Here is a 23983-nt window from a genome sequence, read left to right as displayed (position 1 = left end):
GATTGAAAATAGAGCAGGTCAACAAAGATCCATGGGGTTAGGGATTGAAAATAGAGCAGGTCAACAAAGATCCAAATCTTTGTGCTGGGGCGCAGGCCTGGTAGGCAGGCAAGGAGAGGCTGGACATGTTCTCCACCTACAGGATTGGGTCGGGGCTAGGGTGACCAGATGTCCCGATTTTATAGGGACAGTCCCGATTTTTTGGGTCTTTTTCTTATATAGCCTCCTATTACCCCCCCAACCCGCAGTCCCGATTTTTCACGCTTGCTGCCTGGTCCCCCTAGTGGGGGCAGCGGTCAGGGCCAAGTCTTGGTAGGCGGCAGGTGCTGGGTGTAGGTGGCTCAGCCGGGACCAGCAGGGGCCGGGTACTGGAGGCGCTCAAGGCTGGGGCTAGACAGCGGCTCCGTTCAGCCAGAGGGATCTGCAGGGCTCAGCGCCCCAGGCTGGCGGGGTGCAGACCGGGGGCGGGGTTTGCAGCCCGGTTGCACTGGGCGGAGGCCGGCTCCGGCTGGCAGCGGCGCCGGGGGGCGGCTACACCTGCTCTCCAGGCCCGGATCTCGGGGGTGGGGAGCAGCCCCGGGCCGGCCGCGCCGTGAGGCCTCGAGGAGAGGCTGGGCTCGCTCCGGAGCTGGGTGGCGCCGCCTGGCCGCGGCTCCCGGCCTCCTGCGCGCAGCCCGGGGGAGGGGTCCCCAGCGCGCATCCTCCCTGCCCCCGGCCGGCTGCGGCAGGCTCCCGCCCCAGCGCCCGCCATGGCGCTGAGCAACCTGCTCTTCGCCCAGTGCGTCGGCTACTTCCTGGCCTTCCTCTGCAGCTTCGTGGTGGTGGTGCCGCTGTCCGAGAACAGCAACGACTGCCGCGGCCGCTGCCTGCTCTTCACCGAGGGCGTGTGGCTCAGCGCCAACCTGACGGCGGAGCGGCAGCGCTTCACCGTGCAGGAGTGGGGGCCCCCGGCCGCCTGCCGCTTCAGCGTCTTCGCCGGGCTGCTCTCGCTGCTGCTGGCCGCCGCGCAGGCCTGGCGGACGCTCTTCTTCCTCTGCAAGGGCCACGAGGAGTAAGTAAGGGGGGAGGGGGTTAGGGGACTCTTCCCCCCCCCCCCGGAACCTGCCCCTCCGCCAGAACCTGAGCCCCCCAACTTGTCCCCCCAGAACCTGCCCCCTGCCAGAACCTGAGCCGCCCAGAACCTGCACCCCCAACTTGCCCCCTCAGAACCACCCCTCCAGAAACTGCCCCTCCGCCAGAACCTGAGCCCCCCCCGCCAGAACCTGCCCCCGCGGAACCAGCCCCCCAAACCTGCCCCCTGCCAGAACCTGCCCCCCCCAACTTGCCCCCTCAGAACCACCTCCCCAGAACCTGCCTCCTGCCACAACCTGAGCCCCCCGAAGCTTCCCCCTGCCAGAACCTGCACCCCCCAACTTGCCCCCGCAGAACCACCTCCCCAGAACCTGCCTCCTGCCACAACCTGAGCCCCCCGAAGCTTCCCCCTGCCAGAACCTGCACCCCCCAACTTGCCCCCTCAGAACCAGTCCATCAGAACCTTCCCCCTGCCAGAACCTGTGCCCCTCAACTTGCCCCCTCAGAACCTGCCCCCTACCAGAATCTGTGCCCTCCAAACCCAACGTGTCCCCTCAGAACTAGCCCCCCAAACCTACCCCCTGCCAGAACCTGCACCCCTCAACTTGCCCCCTCAGAACCAGCCCCCCAGAACCTGCCCCCTGCCAGAACCTGAGCCCGCCCCCGAACCTTCCCCCTCGCCAGAGCCAGCCCCCCGCATCTGCCAGTACCCATCCCCAGCTGGCTGAGGAAGCCCTGCAGCTGCAGGGCCAAGGCAGGGAAGGGGGCACAGGGAGAGGGGGGCTATGCTCTGCCTCGGTGCTGGGACATCCAGGACCTAGCAGTGCCACCCCCACCTACATTGGCCTGCCAGGGGTTGGTGGTGAACAGGGGACACCAGGAAACAAGGTATTAGCTGGGATCTGACACTTCCCCCTGGAGACTTCCATCTGGACCTTTGCCCTCGCAGCTAAGGGCATGACTTTGGGTGTTGGCATCACCAACTTAACTGGAGCAGGGTCAGTCCTTAGAGAAGTTTTGCTTTATACTTGATGCTGTTCGGCAAGGTTGAGAGCTTCCTAGAGAGGCTCTAGCCTGCCATCCTTTAGGGTCGGTTGGCAAGGGGTGGGACTAATTCAGGGAGAACAGAGGTTTAAAAAGCCAGCTAAGCCACCAGAGGAGCAGCAAACTGAGTTTGGTGGGGGAGTTTGGAGAGTCCATGAGAGCCAGATACACCTGATAAACATTCTCTAAATTTAGGCCAATAACACTCCCCCCCACCCTTGAGAACAAACAAAACTCTGCAAGAGTAAAAAGAACGCAGGCAGAAGTTCAGCGGCAGAGTGGGGGCCACCCAATTTATTGCATTGAATGCAACATGAACGATTATCTGTCTTGTGGGCAGGTGACATATGTGTGCATTCGGCTCAAAGAGATCAGGGCCTTCAGAGACCAAGTACGGGCTCTTGAAACCAGAGTGACTGAACTAGTGGAGCTAAGGGAGATAGAGAGGTACAGAGACGAGACTTCCAGGGACACAGCACAGTGATCCCACCCCCAGTTTGACAGGCTCTGTGCTGCTGAGGAGGATGAACATCTTGGGGAAGGAGAACATCAAGCTGGAGCAGAGGGAAGCGATCCCAGAGCTGGGACCCTCCGTCTAGATGATGTCATGGTATCCTCTCACACTGAGAATACCTCTCCAGGGGAAGGGACCACTGTTATTAGGAAGAGACAGGTAATATTAATGTGGGATTTGATTATTAGAAATATAGATAGTCGGGTTTGTGGTGCCCAGAAGAACTGCATGGTGAATTTTCTGCTGGATGAGAAGGTTGCAGACCTCTTGAGACATCTAGAAAGACTTACGTACAGTGCTGGGGAGGAGCCGGTGGTCATGATTCATGTAGGTATCAATGACATAGGGAAAGGTAGAAAATTTAGGCTGGTAGGTAAGAGATTAAAGTCCAGGACCTCCATGGCAGCATTCTCCGAAATGCTTCCAATACCATGCGCAGGGCCAGTTAGACAGGCAGAATGACCGGGTCTCAATGCGAGGATGAGAGAATGGTGTTTAGAAGAAGGATTTAGGTTTATTAGGAATTGGGGGACCTTTTGGGAACAGAGGAGCCTATACAAAAAGGATGGGCTCCACCTAAACCAAAATGGAACCAGATTGCTGCCATGTAAAATTAAAAAGATCGGAGAGGACTTTTTAAACTGAGGGAAGGGGGAAAGCTGACAGGTGCAGAGAAGTACACAGCTGGGATAGACACATCATGTAGGGCAGGATCTATTAAAGGGATACTCTATATCCCAGTAAAGGGGAGAGGATAGAAGTAGATAAAGTACAGGTAGGAACTGAAGAGAAACAGTCAAACAAAAAAGAATCCTATTCAGTTACATCACATGAAGGCAGACAACTAAATATTGACAAATTTTATAAGTTCTTACATACAAATGCAAGAAGTCTACATAGTAAGATGGGTAAACTTGAGTACCTGGTGTTAAATGAGGATATTGATAAATAGGCATATCAGAAACTTGGTGGAAGAATGATAATCATGGGACATAGTAATGTCAGGGTACAAAATATATACAATTACAGAGCAGGTTGCACTGCTGGGGGAGTGGCACTATATGTGAAAGAAAGCATATAGTAAAAATCTTAAATGAATCAAACTGTACCATAGAATCTCTATGGATAGAAATTCCATGCTTGAACAAGAATATAGCGCTAGGAATATACTATCAACCACCTGACCAGGATGGTGATGGTTATTGTGAAATGCTCAGGGACATTAGAGAGGTTACAAAAACAGAAAATCCAGTAATAATGGGGGATTTCAACTATCCCCTTATTGACTGGGAACATGTTGCCTCATGACAGGATGCAGAGATAAAATTTCTAGATATCAGTAATGACTGTTTCTTGTCTTGGAATCCACAAGGGGAGAGGCAATTCTTGATTTAGTCCAAAGTGATGCACAGAATCTGTTCCAAGAGGTGAATATAGCTGAACCACTCGGTAGCAGTGCCCATAATGTAATTAAATTTAACATACTTGTAGAGAGGAAAATGTCAGAGAAACCCACCACATTAACATTAGCTTCAAAAAGGGGAACTACACAAAACTGAGGAGGCTAGTTAAACAGAAATTAAAACGAATAGACACGAGTGAAACGTCTGCAAGCTGCATGGAAACTTTTTAAAAACACCATAATAGAGGCTCAAACTATAAGTATACCCAAATTAAAAAAACAACAACCAAAAACCAGAGGACCAAAAAAAAAGGGAGATTCCCACATCTGAACCATTCTTTTTAGGTGACAAATCTGAGGGAACTGTCTCAGATTGAGCTGTCAAGAGAGGAGGTTTGGGAACAAATTGGTACATTAAACAGTAATAAGTCACCAGGACGAGATGATATTCATCCTAGAGTTCTGAAGGAACTCAAATATGAAATTGCAGAACTATTAACTGTGGTATCTGATCTATTGCTTAAATCAGTCTTTGTACCACATGACTGGCAGATAGCGATTGTAATGCTGACTTTTAAAAAAAAGGCTCCGGAGGTGAACCTGGCAATTATAGGCCAGTAAGCCTAATTTCAGTACCAGGAAAATTGGTTGAAACTATAGTAAAGAACAGAATTATCAGACACGTAGATGATTACAGTATGTTAGGGAAGTGTCAATGCGGCTTTTGTAAAGGGAAATTATGCCTCATCAGTCTATTACAATTTTTTGAGGGGGTCAACAAACATGTGGACAAGTGTGATCCGGTGGATACAGTGTACTTGGACTTTCAGAAAGTCTTTGACAAAGTTCCTTAGTAAAGGCTCTTAAGCAAAGTAAGCTATCATGGGATAACAGGGAAGGTCCTCTCATGGATCAGTAACTGGTTAAAAGATAGGAAACAAAGGGTAGGAATAAATGGTCAGTTTTCACAATGAAGGAAGATAAATAGCAGGGTCCAGAAGCGATGGAAGCTCTGTAAAAGTGGGGGGGCCACGGGCACCCTAACCATGGCCCCACCCCAACACTTCCCCAAAAGGCTACGCGCCTGTGTCCCCCCTTCTCCTCAAGCCCCCACCCTCGTGCTGCCCTTTCTCCCTAAGCCCCTGCCCTTGCACTGCTCCTTTCCTTAAGGCCCTGCCCCTTGCTGCTGCTTCTGCCTAAGCCCTGCTCCCACACGACCTCTTCCCCCCTGCCCAAGACCGAGCTCACTCCTCTGCCACCCGTCACATGCCCTTACGGCTGGTAAAAAGTGTGAGGGCTCTCCCACTTTTAAAAGTAATGGGGCCATGGCCCCCTGGGATCTATACTGGGACCAATCCTAATCAACATATTCATAAATGATCTAGAAAAAGGGTAAACAGTGAAGTGGCAAAGTTTGCAGATGATCCAAAATTACTCAAGATAGTTAAATCCAAAGCAGACTGCAAAGAGATATAGAGGGATCTCACAAAACTGGATGTCAGGGCCACAAAATGGTAGGTGAAATCCAATGTTGATAAATGCAAAGTAATGCAGATTGGAGAACCTAGTCCCAACTATACATACAAAATGATGAGGTCTAAACTAGCTGTTACCACTCAAGAAAGAGATCTTGGAGTCATTATGGATAGTTCTCTGAAAACATCTGCTCAATAGATAAAAATAGAAATAAATGCTTAAAACCCATAGTCTTGAATAACTGTGAAAATTTAAATTGATAACTGAAAAAACACTTAAAAATAAACATCAATATTATCTATCAAACTCTAAAGAAATAAAAATAAAATTCTGCCAAGCCTCTTCATACCGCACTTGTGAATCCTTGCAGGCATTTATAAGCATTGCTCTAGTTTTACTGGTATGCTCCTGCTGCCTTGTGCCACTCTGAAACCAGCCAGTTGAAACGGGTATATGGATGCTTTGTGCCATCAGGGCAGTGCAAAGCAGCTGGGACATTCCAGTGAATCTGGCCATTTTTGAGTTACCATTAGGAATTCCAGGCACTAGAAGAACTCAGTTTAGGAACACACACCCTCCTCCTCATTCCTCTAGTCACTAAATAATGTACATTGTGTGGTCAGTACAGCTGGTCAAAAAATTCAGAATTTTGAAACTTTTTCATGGGGGAAAAAAAGGGGAATTGATTCAACTGATGAAAATTTTTACCATTTTTCCGACATGGTACTAGTGGTTACGGTGATAGTTATTTATGAAAATTATTATCTCACTATCATTTCAGTTCCAATCTTAGCATTACCTGCAACAATAAAGTGATCAAACTGGCACCTGATTATGTGGAATAAGAAATACACAAAGGGTACTGGAAGCAATATTTAGTTATGGAGTAAACTAAGATGTACAGAATGAGTGGGAGGCTGTATTGTTTTAGTGGCTAGGGCACTGGATTGGGAGTCAGGAGAGTGGGGTGCTGTTCCCAGCTTGCTGGCGACCTGTTGTGTGACCTTGGATAAATATCTTTTTTGTGCTTCTATTTTCCCTTCCATCCTTTGTCTTGTCTTTACTTAGATTGTAAGCTCTCTGGGGCAGGGACTGTCTTGCTATGTATTTGTTCAGTGCCAAGCACAATGAGGCCCTAGTCTTGGAACAGTTTACCAAGGGGTATGGTGGATCTCCATCACTGACAATTTTTAAATCACAACTGGATATTTTTCTAAAAGATCTGCTCTAGGAAATATTTGGGAGGAGTTCTACAGCCTATGCTATACAGGTGGGTCAGATTGGATGGTCACAATAGTCCTTTCTGGCCTTAGAATCTGTGAATCTTGGTAGAGATCTGAAGGTGCTACTGTAATGCAAATAATAATAGGATTGGCTATTATTCTCTAATATTCTGTGGCCACCCTTAGACTATCCACTGTTAAAAAGTGCCCTAACAGATTTTTAATAAAGCAATAGCTAGCTTTCTCAGGATTGAAGCTTATCCTATAAGAGGAGACTTTTTAATACACTTTGAAAAAAAGTATATTTTTAAACAAATATCATAAACCTCAATTAGCTGTAGATGTTTGGTTGAATCCAGATGCATTTTATTTCCTATAGTTTAAAAACAGCTTATTTGGAAGAAACAGAACTAATAAGGTTTTTAATGGTGTATTTTGGACAAGACTTTCACGATTTTTGATCTATTTCCAATTTTGGGTATTTATTTTATTTTGGTGTGTTGTACAATTCTTTTGTTGAGATTTGTTCTTTATGAGTAGCTTTTGAGATTCTTCTATTTCAGCTGTGTATTATCCTTTGGGTAACACTATTCATAGTTAATAAAATGTTGATCTGGGTAAGAAAGGATTTGGAAGGCTGCTATGTGTTTGAAAGCCAAGATTATGTGTATTGTTATAATAAAATATGCAAGTCTAGTGCCACATAAGGTCAAAATATGGATTAAAACAGGACAACATGTAGCCTGTCTAATAAAACACTGGGAAAGGGAAGTTCCACCCCATGCCCAGATTTGTCATGGCAAATCTGAAAAGCAAATGTAGCATCCTAAGTGAGTTATGCTGTGTTAACACTGAGCAAAGGTCCATTAACATTTCAAACATGCATGAGCGACTAACCCTGAAAAGTGGCCCTTTATTTCTGGAGAGGTAGAGGAATTTGTGCTCTTTGGGCATCATAAACTATGCACATCTTTGCTATACTGATTGAAGGTTGTTCAGGAGGAAATTCTGCAGCAATCCTGCTGCACATCCTTGCACTTACTGAGGTTGATGAGAGCATTGCAATTGACTTCATTTGAAAGAGGATTGGGCCCATGGTGAATAAGAAGTGACTCCTAGTTAAAATATGAGGATATTCATCTTATTAAATAGTTTACAGAGCATCCATTGATTGTCAGTCAGATGCGTGGCATACAGCTACAAACTACTACAAACAGAAAACTAGCTGAAGATTAAGAAGAAAGACAACACAACAGCACTGTAGATTAATGAAAGGGTTGCCTGGAAAGATGAGTCTTGCATCACACTGTTATCATTGTTTATTTGTAAAGTGCAAACAATGTGCTTGATGGCGCATTTGTAAGATGTGAAGCTTACAGAGTTGAGCTCTGGTAGACCAACCGGAAGGAGCAAGTTTTAGAATTGGGTCGTTCCACTGAGAACACCTTCAGTCCTAACCCCAAGATTGCACATTTAAAGACTATCAGCGTCTTGAATTACACCAGCAAGTAGATGAAAAGTCAGTGCCGAACATCCAGTGGAGATGTTCCATACTCATGCTAACTGTCTACTAAGTGGGTGAGCCACTGCTTTCTGCAGTAGGGGCTTGATCTAAATCAGAGTCCACTGAACTGACTGGAAAGACTCCCATTGGTCTTTGATCAGCCCTCTGTATAAGCTTTCAGTGTATATTTGATAAGTCAATCATTTAATTTTATAGTTGACAAATAGATTTGTGTATTGCCGTTTCCTTGCTCCATGCAATATCACTGTAAGAACTGGCAATGCTTAATTTTAGTAAGGGGCATGATTTAGTGATCTAAGCGCAGGCCAAAGAGCCAGGGACACCTTATTTCTAAATCTAGCTTTGTCACAGGCTCCTTTTGTGGCTTGGTCAAGTCACTTAAATTCTTTCCTTTATCCTGCCCCTCCTCCCCTGCAGTTTCCCTATCTGTAAAATGGGAATAAATTTGTTTATGTGCTTAATGGGAAGGTCCTGGGAATTAATTGACTTGTCCTTTAAAGATGAAAAGCACTATGTTAATGCTAAGTATTAATCATTTCTATTTAATTTTCTCATTATCATGACTTAAAGCATTTAACATTTACATGTCCAGTGATAGCCATAGCCTACTCCTAGTGAACTCAGTGGGAAAACTTGCATTCAATAAGAATAGAAACAGGCCATAAATGTGAATGCTCCAAGCGACCAATCTTGTGTTTCTGGAAGACTGGCCACGCTGAAGTCCTTCTCCTGAAAGACCTAAAACAGCTAGAAAATGTGGTGGGCCTACACTGTCTTTGATCCTCATGGACACCTTGCACTGAAAGCAATAGGAATTGCCTTTGATCTCATTGGTTCAAAATTGTCATTGGGGGCAGGATTTTATCCCTGGTATTATAAGGGGCCCAGAATTTCCCATACTGATTGTTAAGGTTCATCTTCTGTAACAGCAGCAAATAGCTCATAAGGATGAAGAATCTATCATCATTTTTCTCAAGTGTTCCATTAAACTAAACACTGAAATGCTTTTCAAGTCAGTGATCAAATTCTAACAGGCTGGGTAGGTTCTGGCAAGGACAGTCCTAGTTTCTGCAAACACAGTTAGAAATAAGACACGCATCATATGCCTTGAGCTGGCCGTGGATTCTAAACTGCATGTCATAGCTGGTCGTATTCTAAGCTGCAGTGCAGACCCAGATCCTCAACTGGTGTAAATTGACATAGTTCTGTTGACTTCAATGGACCTATGCTAGTTTATACCAGATGAGGATCTGGCCTGCTGTGCACGCTACACACTCAACTGAGCCCTGTCCCATGCTGCTAGATTAAAATAATTATAGTTATCAGTAGTATTTTGTTTTATTTTTAGTTTTCTTTTGGTAGGCAATTTTTGTCCCAATTATCACTATAGTCATGAAATAATTTTAGCTCAAGTTACTATATAATTTAAGTTAGTAACATTTATTTTAACAATGGTGATTTTAATCATTAGAGCTAATGAAAGCTGTGCTGCGTGTGAGCAATCACACAACTTTCTATTTATGATTCAGATTGGGCCTCCTACGTTTTAAAAAAAGAAAAAAGCGAAAGAGCTTAAGTGATGGGCATAATAAGAACCAACATCATAATCCTTAGTCTCTCAATAGTATTAGGCGTTCTTAATTAAAGCAGATGTGTTTCAAATGGAGACTGGTATTTTTCATATGTGCCCAGTGCGTGCTGCTTACAAGACTGCTGATGCTGTGTTTCAGTTGTTTATGTGTTACATTTTTCTTCCCTTTTATTGCAGCTCTTTCTTTTATGCCTTCCTGAATCTGCTGATCAGCGTCTTTGTGGTTTTTGTCATCTTTATTGCTAGCACTATAGTGAGTGTAGGATTTAACATGTGGTGTGATGCTGTTACCGAAAAAGGAAGCATGCCAAATAGGTTAGTACTGAAGGAAAAATTTTCTGTTTCACATATGCACAAATAAATGGAGGTATAACCAAATATAGTTATTAAATGCAGGGAAAGCAGACAAGGAAAGGTATTTAAAACCTGAAAGTCTTTTTATAAAGATACGATTTTGAGATTGGGATCAAAACAACGAATAAACCTTCTGCTGGTAGTCCACATGAAAGAAGAACATTGTATAGTTATTTCATTGATGTTTCATTGCCTATTAGAGAGTCATAGTTATATGGAAAAGCACAAGAAGGATAGAAAGAAATTAACACACAATGTTTATAGACTGCTGTGAAAAGAAAACCTAGTTGTGATAACTCTCTAGTGAGGGAGGGAATGTGGTCTAGTGATCAGAGCAGGAAACTGGGAGTCAGGGCTCCTGAGTTCCAAATCCTAGTTTGGACACTGACTCACTATAAGAACCTAAGCGAGTTATTTAGCCTCTATGTGCCTCAGTCTACCATCTACAAAATTGGTATAAAATATTAGCCTCATAGTGGTGTTGTTTACACCAAGATTCTCAGATGAAAACCACTGTATAAGTGCAGAGTACTGATGACCAACGTTATCTTAAGAGTTATAGAATGTATAGTTAATAAAATAATATTTGGGTTCAGTGTAGGAGGCAGATGATAGCTTGAGATGAATTTTTCAAATCAAACAAATATCAATGAAGAGATAGGAAAAAGTGACATTTTATGTCATATGATATTGAGTAACACTATTACTAGAGCATAAATTTATGTTTCACATTGTCATATGTTGCAAAATGCCACAGTAAATGTTCTGTTTAGGGCTGCAACGATTAATCGAATTATTCGAATATTCGGTTAAAAATTCTATCTCAGTTGTCAAAAAAAAAAAAGCCTAATCGAATATTCGGATAAGAATCCAAGATGGCTGACACCACTGAAAAGGACAGAGAAGAGCCTTCAGAAATCAACCAAGAGATAGAAAGACATCCTCAAAATCCTGGGATTTTTTTCATATCACCAATAAAAGTCCAAGTTATTTGTAAAATCAGTAGGCAGCCTCTCTTTTACCATCACTATATCTCCTCCTTGCTGGAGCTTCTGAAACAAAAACACCCACACAATCCCTTCTCCTGAAGCCTTGCCTGATGATGTCAAAAGGTAATGGAGGCTCGTACACTTTGTTGCATTTAGGGGTGAAACAAACATCTGGGGTGATCCAAATGTGTGTGCTTGTGCAGGAGGTGTTGGGGTGGGCGGTAGAAAAGGAGGGTTTTAAGCATATTATTTGCATAATGAAGGTTATGTTACACATTTTAGAAAATCAGTGTTGTTCATTTACATAATTAAATATAGATTTAAAAAATAATATAATCTCTCTCTTAATGTGAGAGGAAATTGGCAAGCAGCCCAGTTATGGCAATAATTGAAAGCTTATTTGATAGACTATTCAACTGCTTACTCTTTGAAGCCTTTATTCTGGTAATTCTGTTTAGAATAACGGAAACTGATTAGGACTATTTAACAGTTTGTTCTGGGAGTGGACATAACAAAAGAAGCCTATACTTATTTCAAAGGGAGCAGAATAATCTTTCTAATGGCAACATTGTCATATCTATGTTGTTTATAGCTATGCTCTTTTGTTATTATTTAGAAAACCATTCTAGCAAGGACAGTTTTTAAGTGGCTACTTCATCTTATGCTTGGTCTGTTTATTTGGAATCTCTGAAATAATTTTCTCCCCCCCCCCCCAATGCCTTCTTCTTGTAGCTGTGAAGAACTACAGGATATAGATCTTGAACTGAATTTAGAAACCTCTGCCTTCTATGATCAGTTTGCCATTGCACAGGTAAGTCAGAACAAGATACAAGAATGTTTCAGTTCATTAGTCATTTGGACATGGACCTGATGCTACTGGTGCTGAGCCAGTAGAAGTGTTTCCATTGACTTCAGTAGGTGCTGGGTGGAGTCATAATGATGGGCATGTTTTTTTAGTAAAAATTAAAAATAGATAGCTTCAGATGTTGACTTGTACCTACTGTTTTTATTGCTCATTACTGAAATGTAACTGTCTCAGCAAGGCTCATTCCTGAAAAATTCTGAGCACTTTGGCCCCTATCCAGCAAAATGTTTAGTCTGGGATTTTCCCAAGGAGCCTATGGGAATTAAGCACCCAACTCCCACTGACTTGTGTTGGGATTTGGATGCTTACCTCCGTTATCCCTCCTTCCCCCCCTTAAATATATCAGCCTTAACGTGCTTAATTTAAAGAATGCGAACAGTCCATTGACTTGAGTGGGACTTCTTTAGTGCTTAAAGTTAAGCATGTGCTCAAGTGTTGTGGTGGATTGGACCAGAGTACTCAGCACCTTGCAAAGTCAAACCCTCAATACATTTTTGATAAGAGCATATGAACGGCCATAATGTGTCACACTAATGGTCCATCTATCCCAGTATCCTGTCTCTGACAGTGGCCAGTGCCAAATGCTTCAGAGGTAATGACTAGCATAGGGCAACTTCAAGTGATTCACCCCTGGTCGTCCAGTCTCAACTTCTGGGACACCCGAAGCATGAAATTGCATCCCTGACCATCTTGACTAATAGCCCCTGATGGACCTATCCTCTATGAACTTATCTAATTATTTTTTGAACCCAGTTATACTTTTCGCCTTCACAACATCCACGGGCAATTACTTGCGCAAGTTGACTGCGCATTGTGTGAAGAAGTACTTTTTTTTGGTTAGTTTTAAACCTGCTGCCTATTAATTTAATCAGGTGACCACTAGTTGTTTTATGTGTAGGGGTAAATAATACTTCCCTATTCACTTTCTCCATACCATTCATGATTTTACAGACTTATATCAAAACCCACTTAGTCGTCTCGTTTCTAAGTTTAGCAGTCCCAGTCTTTTTAATTTATCTTTGTATGAAAGCTGTTCCATACCCCTGATTATTTTTGTTGCCCTTCTCTGTACTTTTTCTAATTCTAATACATCTTTTATGAGATGGGGTGACCTAAACTCACACAGTGTTGAAGGTGTGGATTTACCATAGATTTATACAGTGACATGATGATATTTTCTGTCTTATTATATCTCTCTTTTCTAATGAAAAGGAGTACTTGTGGCACCTCAGAGACTAACAAATTTATTTTAGCATAAGCTTTCGTGAGCTACAGATCACTTCATCGGATGCATTCAGTGGTCATCCGATGAAGCGAGCTGTAGCTCACAACAGCTTATGCTCAAATAAATTTGTTAGTCTCTAAGGTGCCACAAGTATTCCTTTTCTTTTTGTGGATACAGACTAACACAGCTGCTACTCTGAAATCTTTCCTAATGGTTACTGACAATCGGTTAGCTTTTTTGACACTGCACATAGGGTGAATTTTTTCAGAGAACTATCCACAATGACTTCGAGATTTCTTTCTTGAGTGGTAACAGCTAATTTAGACCCCATAATTTTGTATGTATAGGTGGGATTATATTTTCCAATATGCATTACTTTTCACTTTTCAAACTGAATTTTAAAACAATGTAATTGAAAGATCCTATTGCAGCTTAATTTCAAGGGAGTCCCTTGGGTATTTCTACTTAAGATAAAATTTGGATGAACTCCTTTGCTGTCATCTTGGACATCATGTTTCTTGGGGGTATAGCTTCCGAGTGATGGGTAGTGTGGTCTAGGATCATGAGCACACATTGATGTCCTTGGGCTAACTTCTCCAGTGGGCTATCAGGTCCATTACTATCCTCTCAAATGGGACTTTAATAATCTGTAGGGGTACTGAGGTCGTGGGCCTTGCAATTGGCATTCAGGGCAGGAGGTGCAATAGCGTCAGACCTCCAGGTGGACTCTTGACCAAGAAAACCTTCATAGGATTCTGTCTAGGGTTTTATCCACCCCTAAATGTCCCCCAAACAAATGACTGTGGGATAGGTCTAATACTGCCCTTTGGTATCCTCGAGGTACTAGTAGCTGCTCCAGTTCTTGCTCCTATAGTCAGACTATTCTATATAAGTCCTTTTCATCACAAAATGTGGCCTGGGCCTTTGGTTTTCCCCTATACTGGGACCCCAATCACTTTGACTACTTCCTTTCTAATACTGTGGTACAGAGCATCATTGGCTTGGTCCTGCCCAAAATACTTGTATGAGAGACCAATATGTCCAAACTAAAAGGGGGCTATTTCTGTTTCACCCCCAGGATTAGTGTCAGTTGAATTGGGCTCAGCTTGAAGTTCATTAACTGTCTAAGTTGCCTCCTTGCCTGCTGGATGAGACTACTTACCCATGAACACCACCTTTTGATTCTGGGCCAAGATTTTGGACCCCATTCTTTTGTCTGCCCTCCTTTCTTGTTTAACCTTCCAGGATTTCCCAGTTGCTGAAAATAAGTGTCGGGCTGAAGGGCTAAATAATAGAAAATAAGAGATGGGCTACTTCCTGGGGCCATGGTATCAGCTCCGTGGTTACTGTTTTCCTCCAACCCTTCCATTGGGAGTAGATGTCTGGGAAGTTTTGTCCTTCGAATGCAGGATATAGAAGATTTGGGATTACTCCCGCTGCCACCCTTGTTGTGTTTCCCTGAACCTCTATTTGTATGGGAATGGCTGGGTAGTAATTAACTGTCCCATGTACACAGGTTACTCCCATGCATTTGGCTGGAGTCAGCTGGTTCCACCCCACCAGTTTCCCAGAGACCAGCGTAACTGCACTTCCTAAGTCTACTAATGCAATTGTCTCCGTACCATTCATTCCAACTGGCCATGTAAATAGTGCATAGTGTAAATATTTATAGTGACTCCTTTTCACTGTCACCCAGACTACAATGCATGGACCTCTCAATGTTAGGACTTTGAGCTGCTATATGCCCTAGTTCACCACAAGCATAACATCAATACACAGCCTGGGATATCCTCCTATTCTAAGACCTATTCCATTAGGTCTTATCCCGTGGCCTTCTCTCGCCAGTTCCCCAAATTCCTTCGTGCTCTCAGGCCACTCTTTGGCATCCCTCCTCCCCAGTATAATTGTATCTGAACTTCTGGAGATCTGGGCCTTTGGGACTGGGGTTGAACTCTTGGTCCAGCACATATCTTATTCAGTAGTCCAAGAAAGCTCTCTGGCCATTAAATGCCTCGCTATGAGGGTGACCAAATCATCATAAGAGGAAGGATCATTTTAGCCAACCCACCCTCATAGGTTTTGGTGGTAGTCGCGTCTCATGAATCTGTCCAAAACTAAGAGTACTTTTCTGCACTGTGGGTCTTGTGACACAGCCACTTCTGCATTAGGTGAACAGTTGTGATCTTGGTGCTTTACTCTTCCAGTACCTCCACTCATGGAATCTCTGGGCTCTTATGGCTGTAGTCACTCAGGATCTTGCAAGTATTTATTTCAGTTTTCACCTGGGAGTAGTCTTTAGCAGCTTCCACTGCAGTGTCATAGTAGGCCTTCTGGGCCTTTCCACACAGGAAAGGAACGAGGATACTGGCTCACTGGTCTCGGGGCCAGGCCTCACTTAGGGCTGTTCTTTCAAACATGAGGAGATATGCCTCAATGTCATCCTCTGTCATAATCTTTTGTAGATAACTGCTGGCCTTTAGGGATCATGTTCCATCATGGCCACCTCCCAGAGTGGCCAGGGCTTTCAGTTGTCTTACTGTCTCTTGTAGGGTTGCTCGGTCCTGTGCCTCCTGGATCACCAATAGTTGATTTGTCTCTTGTTGTATTCATACAGATTCCTGCTGAGTGGCCATCTGGGCTCTGCTAGCCATTGGTTTTACCACAGTGGCCTGCACCAGTACCCTCGTCATGTCATCCATTCTCGGGAATTATCTGTCTTGACCTTGGGTTAATCCACTGCATCAGTTCCCACTCCTGACACCATGTGTGGCAAGACACCCCCCTTGTCTTGTCAGCCTCAGAATTTCTCCCTCTGGTGATGGGGGCCTAGAGTAAATCATACCTGCTCCAGAGATGATTAATTCTTCACTTTTGTTTATTTTTTCGGTATTTACAAGGTGGGCGTTAGAGTAGGCCTCTTAAGCAAAAAACAAACAACACAAACGAAATACATTTCCTTGCTCCCTCCCTTGGTGTTGCCTTATTACACAGACTTCTAGTTGCTACCCCTTCCCCAAGCAGAAGTTAACTTGGTTGTTTTTTCCACACCCTATAGGGAGGAGAACAGCATTCCACCAAGGAGAAGCCTTTTTCTGTGCTGCCCTTAACCCTGCTGCAGCTTGTTTTTCATCCCTCCTGCCTCTCTCACCAGAAGAAGGGTTTTTTCAAGGTCACCGGCAGACTCAGGTGTCTCTCATTAAGTGGAGATAATCCCTTTTCAGTTCATAGGGAAAGGGGTCTTCACTAGAGTTGACATACCTGCCTTCTACCACTCTCTTACAGCTGTCAGGTCTGACTTTGGCAGAGATTACAATCTATTTAAGAAAAGTTGTTAAGGAACCTTAATGACATTCTGCCAGTTTTTGGCCTGATTCACCATTGCATTACTCCAACATAGGCATTGCCAGACTGAAGTCAACTCAAGGTCCATCTTACCCAGGATCTTGCCTCTGACAGTGGCCAATACTAGATGCTTCAGAGGAAGATGTAAGAACTCCACAGTAACCAACGTGGGGTAGACTGAATCCTACATAAATCTCCTCCTAGTCTCTAATAGAGATTGATTTAAGCCCTGAAGGGCAAGGTTTAATATTTCTTCCAAAATGTCCATTAACATTGACTATGGTAACTCTGGGTATTCTTTATCTCCACATAAATGGCCATTCCCTTTTTGAATCTTGGCAAGGTTTTGGCCTCAATGACTTTCTGTGACAGTGGTTCCAGTTTATTCATAGAATTGTAGGACTGGAAGGGACCTCGAGAGGTCATCTAGTCCAGTCCCTCGCACTCATGGCAGGACTAAGTATTATCTAGACCATCCCTGACAGGTGTTTGTCTAACCTGCTCTTAAAAATCTCTGATGATGGACATTCCACAACCTTCCTAGGCAATTTATTCCAGTGCTTAGCCACCCTGATAGTTAGGAAGTTTTTCCTAATGTCCAACCTAAACCTCCCGTGCTGCAATTTAAGCCCATTGCTTCTTGTCCTATCCTCAAGAACAATTTTTCTCCCGCCTCCTAGTAGCAACCTTTTAGAAGTATTTGAAAACTGATATCATGTCCCCTCTCAGTCTTCTCCTCCAGACTAAACAAATCCATTTTTTTCAGTCTTCCCTCATAGGTCATGTTTTCTAGACCTTTAATCATTTTTGTTGCTCTCCTCTGGACTTTCTCCAGTTTGTCCACATCTTTCCAGAAATGTGATGCCCAGAACTGGACACAGTACGCCAGTTCAGACCTAATCAGCGCGGAGTAGAGCGGAAAAATTACTTCTCACGTCTTTCTTACAACACTCCCGCTAATACATCACAGAATGATGTTTGCTTTCTTTGCAACAGTATTACACTGTTGTCTCAACCTGGATTTGTGCAGGAAATGGCCCAACTTGATTATCATGCACACTGTGTAGAGAGTTGTCACTTTGGATGGGCTATTACCAGCAGGAGAGTGAGTTTGTGTGTGGGGGGGTGGAAGGTGAGAAAACCTGGATTTGTGCTGGAAATGGCCCAACTTGATGATCACTTTAGATAAGCTATTACCAGCAGGACAGTGGGGTGGGAGGAGGTATTGTTTCATGTTCTCTGTGTGTATATAAAGTCTGCTGCAGTTTCCACGGTATGCATCCGATGAAGTGAGCTGTAACTCACGAAAGCTCATGCTCAAATAAATTGGTTAGTCTCTAAGGTGCCACAAGTACTCCTTTTCTTTTTGCGAATACAGACTAACACGGCTGTTACTCTGAAACCCATCTTTAACTTGTGATCCACTATGATCCCCAGATCTCTTTCCACAGTACTCCTTGCTAGGCAGTCATTTCCCATTTTGTATATGTTCAGCTGATTGTTCCTTCCTAAGTGGAGTACTTTGCATTTGCCCTTATTGAATTTCATCCTATTCACTTCAGACCATTTCCCCAGTTTGTTCAGATCATGTGTTGTGTGAGAAACTATTTCCTTTCATTGGTTTTGAATTTTCTACCTTTTAATTTCACTGATTGTAACCTTGTTATTGTGTCACGAGACAGAGAAACAGAAGTTCCTGATCTACCTTCCGTAGACTATTCATTATTTATCATATCCTCTTTGTCTGGCTCTTTTATAAGGTAACAATCACAATCTTTTCAGTCTCATTCACTGAGTTTTTTCATACCCTTGACCATTCTCATCTCTAGTTTTATGTGGTGTAACCCTGTTGAAATCAATGGAGTTACATGGGCTTAAAACAGAAATAATACAATGGTGATCAGGCCTTACATTTTTATAATTTTCTTTTCATTGTAATAACCTGTTAGAAGCTTATAAAATATTTTCTCCCCCTACCAACTTTATCATTCCTCTTTGGCCAATATTTTGTTTTGCCATGGTTCGAGTGCAGGAAAAACAAGCGCAAACTAGCTGCCATTGTGTCACATCTATTTATCTATTCTGTGCTTTATAACCAGTATATGACCGGCCACTCAGGCAAAATGTCATAAATCCTGCTCTTAGGAAAGTCAGTGTGGGCTCTGACATTCACTTTAAGGTGAGCACAGCTCTGGGAACAGTGTTTGTTATTAATTTTTCAGTCAGAGATTAAAAATCATCTGGGTGGTTTATTTCTCTCAAATTGCTACTATTTAATATAAAAAAAAGGAGGATTTGTGGCACCTTAGAGACTAACGAATTTATATGAGCATAAGCTTTCATGAGCTACAGCTCACTTCATCGGATGCATTCAGTGCAAAATACAGTGGGGAGATTACAGAGAACATGAAAAAATGGGTGTTACCATACACACTGTAACGAGAGTGATCAGATAAAGTGGGCTATTACCAGCAGGAGAGCTGGGGCGGGGGACCCATTGCCAACTGTGTCCACATATCTATTCAGGGGACATCATCATAGGGCCTAATCACATCAGCCACACTATCAGAGGCTCGTTCACCTGCACGTCTACCAATGTGATATATGCCATCACGTGCCAGCAATGCGCTTCTGCCATGTACATTGGCCAAACCAGACAGTCTCTACGTAAAAGAACAAATGGACACAAATCAGACGCCAAGAATTATAACATTCAAAAACCAGTCGGAGAACACTTCAATCTCTTTGGTCACACGATTACAGACCTAAAAGTGGCAATTCTTTAACAAAAAAAACTTCAAAAACAGACTCCAACGAGAGACTGCTGAATTGGAATTAATTTGCAAACTGGATACAATTAACTTAGGCTTGAATAAAGACTGATAGTGGATGGGTCATTACACAAAGTAAAACTATTCCCGTTCTCTCCCCCCCCCCCCCGGGGCTGTTCCTCATACGTTCTTGTCAACTGCTGGAAATGGCCCACCTTGATTATCACTACAAAAGGTTCCTCCCCCCCCCACTCTCCTGCTGGTAATAGCTCACCTTATCTGATCACTCTCGTTACAGTGTGTATGGTAACACCCATTGTTTCATGTTCTCTATGTATATAAATCTCCCCACTGTATTTTCCACTGAATGCATCTGATGAAGTGAGCTGTAGCTCACGAAAACTTATGCTCAAATAAATTTGTTAGTCTCTAAGGTGCCACAAGTCCTCCTTTTCTTTTTGCGGATACAGACTAACACGGCTGCTACTCTGAAACCTATGTTAATATAGTACAAATTCTGGTCCTATAAATACCAATTCTGCTTCGTCTGCATTTTCCTTATGTAGGTGTAATTTCACTGTGTTTCCTTTGCTATATATTGTTGTCTTCACCAGGGGTCATGTCCAACCATAATTGTGTGTGTGTGTGTGTGTGTGTGTGATGTTCCCCTCACTGTCAGTGGAAGGGTAGTGTAGAAGTATATGGTAGGATATGACTGAGTAAACTGCAATTATATATCCAGCTGCTGACACCAGGGTCATTGGACAAATTATGTGCAGGGGGATACCTTCTTTTGACGATAATAGGGAACGGTGCAAGAAAAAATTCTGCTTCATACAGTGTGTGCCAACATATACAGAGATCCTGCAGGAGGAAAGTTTACTTTGTTGTAGTAGACAGGAGAACTAGCCCCAAACAATCTTGTCCTAATTCCTACTACTGACCTACCAGGGGCAGCCTATGCTGCTTTAACTTCTGTACATTCATGAGTGAGGAGTGAAGGTGCATCTGCCAGATTCTTTTATGTTGACAAAAGGAAATGCAATTTCAGGGCACAGACCTGCTAGTGTGTAAGGAACCCCAGAAGTAGATCATGTGAAAAAAGATCCCAGTGGGGAACAAATTCCTGCAGTGCTATCTGTTAGTATCATAAGGTACATTAAGCAGAGTTTCAGCAGAGCCAGTTTATGGGTTTTTCTTTGGCACCGTGATAATGATTCTTCAAGGCAAGTAGAGCAAGAATGGCCATCCTTAATGGTCCAGGAAAACAGGTCCTTGTATAGCACACTGATGGCTCAATATAGCTGTTCATACCCAAGCACCACTCTCAGGGAATACACTGGGAATGTTTCCTGAATAAGAATTACAGAGCTGGGCCCGGGTAAACTTTGCAAGGAGAAACTAACCAGTTTGATGATCGCTGGCATTTAAATACCATTCAGCTGGTTCTAGCTTGTCCAGAATTTTTCTTTGATCTTCACTCATTAACTGAATTATGCTAGATTTATCTAGAGTCTTTCATGCTGAGTATGTCTCAAAAGGCATAGAAAAGCCACTTAATGCAGACTTAAATCTGTGTTGACACCATTTAAGAGAGTGCTACAATTTTGATGTTGCACTAATGACACGAATGCAGATATGCGATACTACATATTAGCCCAAATGAGTGTGATTTTAACACCTTCTCATTCCATATCTTTTTATCTAACTTACTTCATTGCTATTTTTAAAGACATTTTATATTGGTGGACTGAGATGTAAATAAGGACAAAAACGTGGGAAATTTTCAAAAGTGTGTTAAGGGTCTAATGTAATTGACATTTATTGATGTTTATTATTATTGTAAAGATTATTAGTCAGGGATTAATACAGCATAATACAGTGCCAATGAATCTGGAAGACAGAAGTGCAGCTGGTGAGACTCTTAAAGATTTTGTGCTTACCCTGCTTGTATTTATACCTGACTCAGAGAAGCTTCACAATTTTCTCTGTATTACTTTAAACTACCACTCATTTCTTGTCTGTCTTCTCTGACACATTTTTTGAAGATACCAAGAGGCCAATAATTGACTGTATCTGGTAGATGGGACACATTTGTAAGTTTTAATGTAGAATACATCTTAAATTCTGACAGGTTTTACACAACCCCTCCACGAAAACAGGACAGACATTGTAACAGTTTCTTCATTTTGTTTTGATCATAGCATTCCAAAAGTCAGCAAGACTTTAAAGACATTCTGCACCACCTCTAGCTTGGTACAGAGGGCATGTTAGCTAAGTATCCAGAAAGTTGTTTGTCTTGCCCTGTCTCTCTGGGATGTCTCTGTACCTAACATTGAAATTAGAACACTTCACACCTCCCCTTGATTTAACATAAGTAAAGAGCATTTTGAAAGGAGCATAACATAAATGCAATTCATACACAAACATATGTGATATATATAGTAATATTGTATATGATATTGGCTAACATTGTAGACCTTACAGACTTTCTCTTATCTGGCTCCATACATACTTTACTAGACACAGAGGGTTGATAGCAGCCAAATACAGCACAAATGCCAGAAGGTTTAGTGGGTTGAGTGTATTTCACAAGATATAGTGGTAATAATATTATATAGGCTTATCATTGTTATCGTTATCTTTTTACTCTTACTTTTATAGTAAATGTAAAGGGGGTTACCAACCTGAAAAGACTGAGAAACAATGGGCTAGATCATCCACTGGTGTAAACTGGCACAACTCCGTTGAAGTCCATCCAGACGAGGATCTGTCTTTAAAATGAGGGTTGGCTGTATCTTGACAACACAACATTAATCTCTCTGCCATCTCTTTTCCTGCCTAGTTTGGTCTCTGGGCTGCCTGGCTGACTTGGCTGGGAGTTACCATTTTGGCCTTCCTGAAGGTTTATCACAACTACAGGCAGGAAGACCTGCTAGACAGCCTGATCCATGAGAAAGAGCTGCTGCTAGGACGATCCTCTTCACGAACCTTTTTGCAGGATGAGAAAAGTGGCATGATCTAATATGTAAGCCACTCGATGGTACAGGTTGTAAATTTTATAATTCATTAGCACAAGCTGAAGTGAAGAGAATTGGTGAGTGTGTGAAATCATTGCTTTCCTGAACTGAAATTTCATTTAGAATTATACAGTCCTTTAATGAGAAATTGTCAGAAGCCATATTTCTGTTAGGATATAGACAATGAACTGTATGATACAATAGGCTTCCTTTCCTGTACATACTGGGAGCAGAACTAATTATGCCTGTGTATGAAGATGGCTGTCCCTATCAGGGTTCTAGCATGCTTTTCCTGATTATTGAGGGAAGGATGTTTTCTGAGAACTGTGCTAGCAAAACCTCGCTAAAGACCACCCCTTTAGTGTAGTTTGCAGCGTGGTTTTAATGTTGTTCTAGCTAGCACTGCTCTGACCTACTTATGGAAAGGGCCTTTGATACCCCCAAATTTGCTGTATACATATGAAATATTAACAACAATTTTATAACCCTTGCTCCCATTTGATTTGATCACTTTAGAACATATGGAGCTGTGTACCTGACTATATACTTAATGTTAGATACAGTAAAATTCATACAGTGACATAAGATATTACAGCATCTTAAACGTACCGTATATTTTTGGAGGGATTGTAGAGCCTATTTATGTTTATGTTTCATCTTAGACTTTGGCATGGCCAGCATTTATTACTGCTTTGTAAAATGTAGTCTAACGGGCAGTAACTGCAGCTTGCATAGCAAGAGATTAATCTTAATATATTATATTAATGCTTGCTCTTTCATATATGTAATTTGATCCCTGGTATTATATACTATTCAGCTTCAAGTATTAGAGTTTATTTGTGCTATTTATCTCAAACAGGATATGTGAAATTATTATAAATAGCTGCACAGTAGATCTGTGAATGTCTATCAGTACAGTAAACTGTAAAAACTGCTCAGTAATCACATAGCTGGTTCTTTTATGAACTGGGCTATTTTCCCCCGCATTGGCCAGGGGCTGCTCCAGGATTCAGTATTGCCACCCTGAAAAGGGAGAAGGGCCATTTACTTTATGTAGTCCACTAGGGACTTTGGTATTGCTCTTGATTTTACACAGAAAGTGCTCAGCTGGTAGGATAATGGGTGAGATTATAAAACACTAAAATATATCCAACGATTAGGAACACAGATAAGTCAGAGGGCAGTGGAATTATTACGCTCAAGAATGAATGCCTTGTTAGTATATAGAGAGACAAGATGGACGAGGTAATATCTTTTATTGGACCAACTTCTCTGGGTGAAGAGACAAGCTTTTGAGCTTACACAGAGCTCTTCTTCAGGTCTGAAAAAGCCTGAAGAAGAGCTCTGTGTAAGCTTGAAAGCTTGTCTCTCTCACCAATAGAAGTTGGTCCAATAAAAGTTATTACCTTACTCACCTTGTCTCTCTATTATTCTGAGACCAACATGGCTACAATAACACTGTAAACAATAATTGCTAGTATATAGGCTATAGTCATCAGGTACAAAAGGAATCTGAGGCCCCAGTTTAGCAGAGTGCTTAAGCAAATGCTTAATTTTAAGTATGTGACTAA

General features: G+C 42.6%; 1 protein-coding gene across 1 annotated transcript; it reads left to right on the top strand.

The window, feature by feature from the left end:
- The first annotated feature begins 306 nt into the window (after window positions 1-306).
- TMEM179 (transmembrane protein 179) lies at window positions 307-23693 on the top strand. Its single transcript, XM_073349804.1, has 4 exons — window positions 307-1051; window positions 10024-10161; window positions 11922-12000; window positions 22238-23693. Exons 1-4 carry the CDS (start codon window positions 750-752, stop codon window positions 22415-22417), a joined length of 699 nt encoding a protein of 232 aa, XP_073205905.1. The 5' UTR covers window positions 307-749; the 3' UTR covers window positions 22418-23693.
- The last annotated feature ends 290 nt before the right edge of the window (window positions 23694-23983 follow it).

The sequence above is a fragment of the Lepidochelys kempii genome, chromosome 6, assembly GCF_965140265.1.
Source record: "Lepidochelys kempii isolate rLepKem1 chromosome 6, rLepKem1.hap2, whole genome shotgun sequence".
Lineage (NCBI taxonomy): Eukaryota > Metazoa > Chordata > Testudines > Cheloniidae > Lepidochelys > Lepidochelys kempii.
This window is presented reverse-complemented; position numbering and strand designations above follow the sequence as displayed.

Coding starts and splice junctions, on each gene's coding strand:
- TMEM179 (XM_073349804.1), top strand. CDS start 750: ATGGCGCTGAGCAACCTGCTCTTCGCCCAGTGCGTCGGCTACTTCCTG. Junction 10,162..11,921: donor AAAGGAAGCATGCCAAATAG/GTTAGTACTGAA, acceptor TTCTTCTTGTAG/CTGTGAAGAACTACAGGATA. Junction 12,001..22,237: donor ATCAGTTTGCCATTGCACAG/GTAAGTCAGAAC, acceptor TTTCCTGCCTAG/TTTGGTCTCTGGGCTGCCTG.